Source organism: Poecilia formosa, unplaced genomic scaffold (assembly GCF_000485575.1).
Source record: "Poecilia formosa unplaced genomic scaffold, Poecilia_formosa-5.1.2 Scaffold929, whole genome shotgun sequence".
Lineage (NCBI taxonomy): Eukaryota > Metazoa > Chordata > Actinopteri > Cyprinodontiformes > Poeciliidae > Poecilia > Poecilia formosa.
The window spans coordinates 33413-43257 of record NW_006800868.1 but is presented as its reverse complement, the minus strand read 5'-3'; the positions used below and the strand labels follow the sequence as shown (position 1 = coordinate 43257).

At 42.9% G+C, this 9845-nt stretch overlaps 2 protein-coding genes across 3 annotated transcripts in view; one reads left to right on the top strand and one right to left on the bottom strand.

The window, feature by feature from the left end:
• metap1 (methionyl aminopeptidase 1) overlaps positions 1–2953 on the bottom strand; it is an 11196-nt gene extending 8243 nt beyond the window's left edge. Inside the window, exons 1-4 of the mRNA XM_007543865.2 lie at positions 2816–2953; positions 1007–1058; positions 817–926; position 303 (exon numbers count right to left, since the gene is read on the bottom strand). Coding sequence (XP_007543927.1) covers position 303; positions 817–926; positions 1007–1058; positions 2816–2932 — 280 coding nt within the window. The 5' untranslated portion in view covers positions 2933–2953. The remainder of the gene's footprint in view (positions 1–302; positions 304–816; positions 927–1006; positions 1059–2815) is intronic.
• Positions 2954–2975: 22 nt separating this feature from the next.
• Positions 2976–8714, top strand: LOC103132121 (eukaryotic translation initiation factor 4E-1A-like). 2 transcript variants are annotated; one of them, XM_007543867.2, is made up of 7 exons: positions 2976–3055; positions 5069–5172; positions 5868–5963; positions 6034–6097; positions 6755–6868; positions 7935–8074; positions 8145–8714. In XM_007543867.2, exons 1-7 carry the CDS (start codon positions 3038–3040, stop codon positions 8257–8259), a joined length of 651 nt encoding a protein of 216 aa, XP_007543929.1. In that variant the 5' UTR covers positions 2976–3037; the 3' UTR covers positions 8260–8714. The 2 variants fall into 2 exon arrangements, with proteins under 2 accessions (XP_007543929.1, XP_007543928.1); XM_007543866.2 differs by lacking the exon at positions 2976–3055 and adding an exon at positions 3066–3522.
• Positions 8715–9845: the final 1131 nt, after the last annotated feature.

Here is a 9845-nt window from a genome sequence, read left to right as displayed (position 1 = left end):
TTAATCTAACCCCGGTCCACTTCAACCCGACTCCGGTCCGCTTCAACCCGACTCCGTTCCGCTTTAATCTAACCCCGGTCCACTTCAACCCGACTCCGGTCCGCTTCAACCCGACTCCGTTCCGCTTTAATCTAACCCCGGTCCACTACAACCCGACTCCGGTCCGTTTTAATCTAACTCCGGTCCGCTACAACCCGACTCCGGTGCGTTTACTTAGAAAGTTCGGTTTGTCTGGAAAGGTGTGAATGCTAAGCGAACTCTGGTCCACCTGTAATCTGGGTCTGGGACCGGTTCAAGTGAACTCTAGTTCGGTTCTAATCCATGTGTGATTTTATTCTCATGTTATTACGGCTTTATGTCAAACAACAACTTCAGTGTCATATTACAACTTCATTTTTTATAATATTTTGATTGACTATTATATGACTTTTTTCTTGCAATATTCTGACTTTATTCCCTTTTTTTCCCCGAGCCTGGCCCTAATACTCCGTCGTAATAAAATCTGCAGATCAAACTTGGTGGCGATTTTCTCTTTGCTCTTTTGGAAACAATACAGTAATGAACAGTTTCCATTACAGTCGTTTCCAAGGAAACATTAAGAGTTTTGTGTGATTTCATCAGGGGACTAATAATCCTGAGCTCAACTGGATGGACGGATCATGTAGACAACGTTAAAGAGAAAGACTGGAGGTAGAGTTTTCCAGATCATTTTGTCCTCCAACAGATAATTCCTAAATCAACTTCCAAACTTTCCCAGACAGTTGAGGAAGTTTGCATTATTAAAGAGTGAATATCAGACACGGAGGGAGAGTTCACCAGTGGATAGTGTGGCCGTAGTTTGCCTGTGTAGCGGTATCCCAGCCAGGGATCTGTGTTGGTGTCCTTCTCCATGCAGTTCTTAGCTTCAGTCTGGTGCTTGTCTTCCTCTGGAAAAACAAAACGTGACTCAGGTGACTTCGTCTGGACTTTAACAGGACTCCATGACGCACAGAGCCGGGGGACATACTTGCTTTTTTGTGGAGCAGCTTGTGAGACGTCCAGCTGCCCTTGAAACATTCCTGCAGAGAGAAACGTGTTCAACTGGCTGAAACATGCAAGGATCATATCCCCTACTCCAGCGTCTCTCTGCCTGGACTAAAGTTTAAAAAGAAGCGGCAAAAGCAAAGGAGGTGGATTAGCAGAGCTGGCTAACGACTGATCCATCCAGGACACATTACTGCAGAATATCATCTCTGCTCATACCTGTCAAGTTTTGGACTTGAAAATACAGGAAATGTCGCCGTCTGCTCGGTGTTGTCAGAGCGGAGGGGGAGCGACACTAACGTTAGGGGGACGAGTGACGCAACACTACTGTAGACGTGAGGAGGGAGACAAGCTATGGAGAGAGCAGGGGGTGATGCAAGTGAGCGGGGATGGAGGGCGGGGCGCACAATACAGGATATTTAAGAGACGATATTAATATGGGAGGCAAAATACAGTTCTTTACCAGAAAAAGTGGGAGACTTGACAGGTATGTTTCTGCTGCCTGGATAATGAGCTGCTAGCATGTTGGTCATGAGACCTTATACAGCAACAGTCTGCAGTCAGAGGCCTAAGAGATTGGCTGGAAGACTGACTGCTACTGGAGTCACAGCATCACCATCCACAGCGACTCTGACGTATCTTGGATATGATTTTGATGCACGATAAATTGGCCCAGAAATTATTGCAATAAACAACAATATTGTCATTTTCATAAAATTTTCAATATAAAATTTAAAGGCATATTAATGCAAACACATCCTCTACAATAATAAAAAGAATATTTAAATTTATTTTAAAAATTTAACATTGGAAGTGGAAAATATCTTAAACATCCAACCGAAACGAAAAAGGAGACTTACACAGGGAAAACAGCAGAAGAGCCAGGTAGGACTTTATTAAAAAAGAAAGTGGAGCAATTCTTTCTGGGAGTCAAATGTTTGCAACATTTTTCAAAATATAGGCTTTTCAATTGTATTTAAAATTGTATTTTGTAGGAAACATTTCAGCATCTCTTTATGACTGTGATCCAAATTTAAATTATGGAGCTCATTTTATTTCATCATGCAATTAATGGATTAACAGCTTCTGGTGACAGCATTTAATTTCCCTTTGGGGTGAATGGAGCATCTTTTAAGTTGAATTGAACAAACAGCAGCTTCCGGATGAACAGGCTGCGATCAGCAAAGCAAACTCAGAATATCATCAGTGAAACGCGTCTAGCCCAAAATCTGTCCGTTTTGGACGATAAAGAACCAAAACAACAGATGCTCAGCTGATCGCAGTGATGCAGGAAGCAGACTCCAGTATTACCAGTAAAACCAATGATAGCCTCCCTAAAGTTACATTCACATGTCTGAGGGGGGTTTGGTTTCGGTAGAGACACAGATCCAACAGGGTGGCTCAGCAGAGTGTCCTGCTAAAGGCTTTTAATGTGTGGTTTTCACACAGCGCGTCTCTTTTAATAAGTAATGTGAGCCTGTTGGCTCTACCATCACTCACTATAGCGAGTTAGCTCGCTAAACGTCTCTCCTGGGCCTTAAAAATGTAAAAACAACATAATACAACCGCTCACTGGCACACTGTATATAACTTCCAGCCTTTATACAATTAAGCAACTAAAATATGTTCACAAACGTTATCTAAATAAGTTTGTAAGCTGCCTGAAGACACGTTAGCAGCCTAACAGCTGAGTTAGCAGCCTCGTGATGTGACAGCGGGCCCGGCCGGCCGGGGGTCTATGGACCCGGTGAGGGCGTTCCCGACCGGGCAGAGCGGAGAAAAACAGCCGTACCTGCGAGCAGAAATAGGAGCCTTGAATACCGAGCTTGATACATGTGGGACACTGAAGTTTGGCGTCCCTGCTGCAGCCCTCCGTCTCACACTCCCTTCTGGCCTCCGTGCTCGCCATGCCTTCGTCTGCAGGACGGGGGGGAAGAGGCGGAGCTACTGCAGCCCAGTCACGTGGCACAGCTCCGACCAATCAGCGCGCACTTTCCGAACAGAGATTTGTAAGATGGCTACCGCCGAACCGGTGAGTACTTCTCTGTGAAGAACGTTTCAAAGCATATGGAGGGTCTTCTGGTTTAAATTAGAGCCTCAGATTAGACCCAGAGCTGACCTGAAACCTTGAAAAGCGTTTCCACGTTTTGGAATTGAAGTTGCTGTGATTACATCGGGTGTTTTGGGGAGTTTTAAAGCTGTTGTCTGTGCCACGACCTGCTGGGCGTTGAGGAGGAATGTGGAGATCTCCCAACTTTGAGCGAGCGGACGAGCAGCAACATGAGATCCTTCGTGAACATTAATCTCTGCTCAGATGCTGCATGTTGCTGTAAAACGACGCACACGTCGCTGTGCGAACTATTCGCTGACTGAACGCCGTCAAAATGTTCGTGTTGCTTCTTGTTTAAAGTGTTGGGAACATTTCAGCTGTCACAACTGGCCTGCACTGGTCCGAGCTGACCGGGATGCTTTCAGCTCCAAATGCCCCCCAACTTAAAGGTTTTTGGCTTAAATTATATCATTTAGGATATATTTTTATTTCAAGCTAGCTCCTAATTATTTTTAATGTAATTTCACTTTGAATTACTTCGAACCAGGGCCGTATTTACAAGGATGTGGGTTCCTGGGCTGAACTCAGTGTTGTTGCCCCATCCACTAAAGAAAAAATATTTTATTAATGCAAATTACAGTTGATTAATAGGTAGTAGTAGCACTATGTTAATCCCAAAAATGTATTATACCTACAGTAAATTACTATTATTAAATACAATTTTAATGCCTAAATATTGTTTATATCCATAAAAATCCCAATATATTACTAGAACTCCTATGAATTTTGTATAAATATACATACAATGTTTACAGTCTTTGGGCCCCTCAAAGGAAAACATGCAGATTCACATTAAAGTAAAAAAAAAATATATAAAACAGAAAAATATAAAGGACAGGACAGTAAGTTTATTTGTATAGCACATTTCAACAACAAAGCAGTTCAAAGTGAAAATAAGGGCAATTTTACAACATAAGAAAAATAGTACCATACAGTTATTAAAAATAACATATTCATGTTAAAAGAAATGTGCAACTCTATAGGTACATTTTTAAAAAGTGCATAATTTTTTAATAGAAAATATCAACAGACTACAATAAATTTAAACAGCATAAATATCACCAAGGCTGTAAAGCCCTGATGCAGTGATGGTTGCAGAGTCTAACAGCTGCTGGGAGGAAGGATCTGTGATAACGCTCCTGTGTGCATGTAGGGTGCTTCCATCTGGCCTTTCTGTTTTATAAAATCACACCTGAAACATAACAGAAACTGATATTTACATTTTAGCTCCAGCTAAATAAAACAACCAATTCCACTTTATGATTTCTGCCTCCAATATTTATGTAAATCCCACAATAAAAATACCCATAACAGCTAATATAATGCACTGCAGTGACACACAGAGAGATCTGAGTGCTGGTTTGGTTAAGTGATGTGTAGTTTAATAAAATATAAACTGTTAGATAGAAAAGTACAGATTTTATAATGTATCTCTGTACATTGCATGAATGTACAGAGATATGAAAAATTAGTGGAAATGAAGCAAAAATAGAAAAGCTGCTTTAACAAACTATTTGCACCTTTTCTATTTCTATACAGCAGCAGACAAACTATTGATCAGTTAATCAAACTCATTGATTAACTGATCACCACCTCTGAGGAAGCAGGATTTATTTTTTTTTGTCGTTTGCTGCTCTGAAGCTCAAAGGCAGATAACTGCAAGCTACCAACCTGGGAAGGGTCAAAGGTCATGTCCATCACAGAGGCAGATTATTCCCAAGAGGAAAACGTCTCGGATGTTCCAGCAGATTCAGACCAGGAAGTCCATGTCGGACTCTACAGGCCTCAATTAGCAGGTCAAAGGTCAAAGGTCATGACCCTGCAGCAGTAAGGCTTCTCTGTGGAAACCAGATGGCGGACAGGAAGCCGCTGCTGGGTCAGGGGGTGTAGAGCTGCGTAGAGTCCGTTCACTGGTTCTGCCTGTCTGTTGCCTAGGAAACCAATCTGAGTCCGCCCCACGCCGAGGAAGATGGAGCCGAGGATTCTGGGAAGGAGATGGTGAGCCCAGAGGCCTACATCAAACATCCGCTGCAGAACAGGTCAGCTTCTGCTCGTCACACACACACAGGTTCCCTCACAGCCGTGATGTCACGGGTTCAAAGGTCACCACAGGGAAGGACGTGACGAGGAGGTAGAAACAGCAGGTGCCTTTGATAGAAGAAGAGCTGAGTTTAAATATTCCAGATTTCCTTTGGAATATGATTTTATTCAGTTATTATTATTATCAATAATAATAATAGAGGCTTACTTCACAGAATATAGATCAGTCAGAGCTGGATCATCCAACTGTTCATCTATCCAACTGATCCATATCTAAAGATCATCCAGATATTAATCTGACCTTCTGACTTTTCAGTGGTCTTAAAGGGCCAGTCATCTGGATGTTGAACCGGTGGAGGTTCAGGATCAGAGTAAAGATGGAGGAATTAGCTCAGATTACGGCTTTAATCTGTCCTGTTTGGTGGCCGTTCACTCTGCATCATCTGACCGTTTCTGTCCGTATTCGGCTTCAGTTTCAGCTCTGCTCTCATTTTGACTCCAGTTTTATTCCTCATTCTTCAGCCTGTCGCCGTCTGGGCTGTAGAGAAGATGCAGCGTCACATTTTATTCAACTAAAAGTGGAAATATGATTCACGGAGCAATTTCCCTCCAAAGCACCCAGCAGATCCATTCAGCAGCTCTCCGGCTCCATCTCATCAGCTCTCCCCTGTTTTTTATTTCCTGCTCCACACAGATGGTCTCTGTGGTTCTTCAAGAACGACAAGAGCAAAACATGGCAGGCCAACCTGCGCCTCATCTCCAAGTTTGACACGGTGGAAGATTTTTGGGCGTAAGCAGCAATTAATGTCAGCTTCTCCTCCGGTGATGGAGGGATTGCTCACAGCTGCTCTGTGTTTCAGCCTCTACAACCACATCCAGCTGTCCAGCAACCTGATGTCCGGCTGCGACTACTCCCTGTTCAAGGTGTGTGGCTTCACCGCATCATGTGCTGAAACTACAGGGCAGCAAAGTTACCAAAGACAGGGAAAGTAATTATGAAGCATTCTCACCGATGGTGTTTGTTTTTCTCTTCATTATGTTTTTCAGGTCATAATTCATTCATATATCAAAATGTTCAGCTTCTTCAGTAATTTGAATATCATTGAAAATTCTACAAAATTCAACAAAAACTTTGACAGCTTTCTACTTCTGCCTGCACTGCAAACACACGGAGTTTTACCAAGTCATTTTCTGATTCATATATTTGAGTTAATTTTAAACTAACTTAAAATATTTTTTCAGCAAAATAGAGAGACTTGTTTTAAGTAAATAATTTCTTAATATTGATGAAAAGTTCCATTCCATTTGCAGATTATTTCAGTTATAATGAGACATTTTTCCCATTAGTTAATTTATCTAACAATAATCTGGGACAATCTGGAATCAAACAGAAAGTGGATTAAGGAAACCAGTTTTTAGCTGCAATCTGAATGTTTGAGTTCAGATCATTGAAATCTGTGCAGCTTTTCTCAGCAGTTTTGCTGATTTTTTAAAGTTGAACTGAAAAATGTCTCGTTGCTGCCGAGTCTCTGCTGTCAGCTGCAGATGTGTGAGTAGAAACATGCTGATGTTTGGCTGCAGGACGGCATCGAGCCCATGTGGGAGGACGAGCGGAACAAGCGTGGCGGACGCTGGCTGATCACGCTCACCAAGCAGCAGCGGAGATTAGACCTGGACCGCTTCTGGCTGGAGACTGTAGGTGGACCTGGGCCTCCCTGGAGGACAGCAGCCATTACCTGCTGCACTCACTGTTACAAACTGATTCTCTGCCGTTCCACTTGTTGGTGCAGAAATGGATGATTACCCCCAGAGCCACGGATCAGAGGCTTTTAGTGTTGCTGCCTTCAGTCTGATGCATGTCTCTCACAACGCAGCTGGTTCTGTTTAAAATCTGGTCCAGTTGAATATTGAACCTGTATCTTTGGACTGGATCTCTAGATTAATTTACTTCTTTTAATAGTTTATAAACTGTTCAGAATGATGCAAACAGCAGCAGGTAACCTGAGTATTAAACAGAAACCATGATGAGAAATCCATCAAACCTTCAGACCTGGGAACTCTGACAGCAGCTTTCAGGCACGGCAGAGGCAGCATCATGCTGAGAGGAACCCAGATAAGAGAAGCTTGTTGATGGCAGCAAAAACAGACCGATCAACGTTTAACCAGGGAATTCAACCAAACATTAGGGGTGTACTGATATCACTAACCCCAGCAGCGAGCCCTGCTAACTAAAACGTTAAGATACGCTAACGCTAAACCGCTATTCATGAAGATTAGTTCAGCTACAGAGCTACACCCACATTGCAAATATCAGTAATAACCAGTTAAGCCCTTAAGTTAACTAGTATAGCTAAGCACTATACCAATACAGTGTCACTAAAGAGAAGTACCAACATTACACTTAGCATGAGCTAAGGCTAAAGTGCTATACTAACATGATATTTAGTGGAATCTAATGCTAAACCGCTAAATTTATTTATGTTGACACCATTTTTGCATCTCAGCTGGACAGGAAACAGACCCACTTCAAAATAAGAGCATGAACATAAACGTGTAAATTCTTGAAGAATGTTTAATAGTCGATGACTAAACCTGTAACACAGATATGGAACATTATTCAACTGAAAGTTAAACTGAGTAAATTAGCAGATTAATTTGGGGGAAGCTAAGTGCTAAATGTTTTCTAAGTTAGCACAGACTTAGCGGAGGTTATCTCAGTCAAAAGCGCTGACTCATGGAGTCGTTTCCTTCCTCCAATCAGCTGCTGTGTTTAGTCGGAGAAGCTTTTGACGACTACAGCGACGACGTCTGTGGAGCCGTCGTCAACATCCGCAACAAAGGGGATAAAATCGCCGTGTGGACCTCCGACTATGAGAACCGGGAGGCTGTGACACACATAGGGTGAGGCGGGCCGCCGCACTGAGCATGTGCAGACCGTGTTTCCACGCCGCTAACGCTTCCTCTCCCACAGGAGGGTTTACAAGGAGCGCCTGGGGCTCCCCATGAAGATGACGATCGGCTACCAGTCTCACGCCGACACGGCCACCAAGAGCGGCTCCACCACCAAGAACAAATTCGTAGTCTGAGAAAAATGCCTCATGTGCCTCTTTTCATTTTCCTTGTCTTATTTGTTGGTGTTTACTTTGCTACAAAGACTCTGCGAAACGCAATCTGGAGGAGGAGGGACGTCCAACCTACACGCCAAAATAACCAGAACCGGCCCGTCTGCGGCGGCCATGACACTAACAGAGAGGCATGGAGAGACGCAGAGCTGCACTCTGATCAGTTAATCCTTTGATTTTTAAACATGTTTTGTGTTGAATGGCAGGGAATCCTGAACGCGTTCTGGCCTCTGGTTGCTGTAATCCTTAATGACATTAAAACACTTTTAATTTATTATATTAATCTGCCTGCACATTATTACTGACTTAAACCTTTTGATTGTGCTTTTTTGTGCCTTGAATTGTTGAAACCTTTTTAAAGTATTTCATGACTCATATCCATTTGAGTGTTAATATAAATAAAACTGGTTTTGCAATTATTCCCGGCATGTTTCTGTTTCTGGATGACATCATGGCTCTTGAACCAAAGTGATGGCTGGAGCAGCTGGAGCTGCAGGAGCTGCAGCAGCTGGAGCTGCAGCAGCTCCGGATCAGCACAGGCTGCAGCACAGCACCGAGCTGCTGTTTGATCCGCTGCCTGGTGGAAACGTGTTGCTAACCGTTAAGTTGAGCTGATTGGTCACATGATCCCAGCAGGAAGTAGCCTGATGTAGTTGATAAAAGCTGCTGACAGCAGTTCTGTTGATTCTTATCCTGTTCTGAATTTTGGCATTAATTGTAACTTTCTCTATGATTCAGTTATTTGTGATTGAACAAATTTTCTCTTTTGCCTCCTTTTGTTTTTTCCTAAATCCACCTTGTCTGTATCTGTAGTAAAGCAGGACTGAATCCTCGCAGTGTTGCCCTGTCGCAGGACACACAACCATGCACACACACACAGGTACTCATCTGACAGTCATGTTTTTGGACTGTGGGATGAAACCGGAGTACCTGGAGAAAACCCAGGGAGAACATGCAAACTCCATGCAGAAAGACTGGGGCCGGGAATCGAACCCAGAACCTTCTTGCTGCGAGCAACAGCTCTACCAACTGCACCACTGTGCAGCCCGTTTCTGAGCTGTTCTGGAACAATTCAGCCAAATGCAGCTAAACTTCATCCAGATAGGTGATGACGATCAGCTATCAAGTCTCATAAAAGACAATCTCGTCTATTAAAAATCAAGATTTCTGCATGACAGATTTCCTCATAACATTTATCTGAGTATCATCAAAATGTTCCAACATGCGCATCAAGAAATCACCCAGATTAACAGAAAGAGACTTTTATTTTTTTATCTCATTGTTTACAGCTTTAAATCTGCAGCTTCTGATGCTAAAAGGCTGATTTAACAGCTCACTGTGATGTCACAGGCAGGCACACACACACACACACACACACACACACACACACACACACACTTGCACCTCTTATGTGAGTGTCTGGTTTATTTCTCACCTGCAGCTTTGATGCTCACAATTCAGTAGGAAGAGAAATTAAGTTATAGCAGAAACAGACAGAATGGATGGATGTGAATGGATGGATGGATGGATGGATGGATGGATGGATGGAT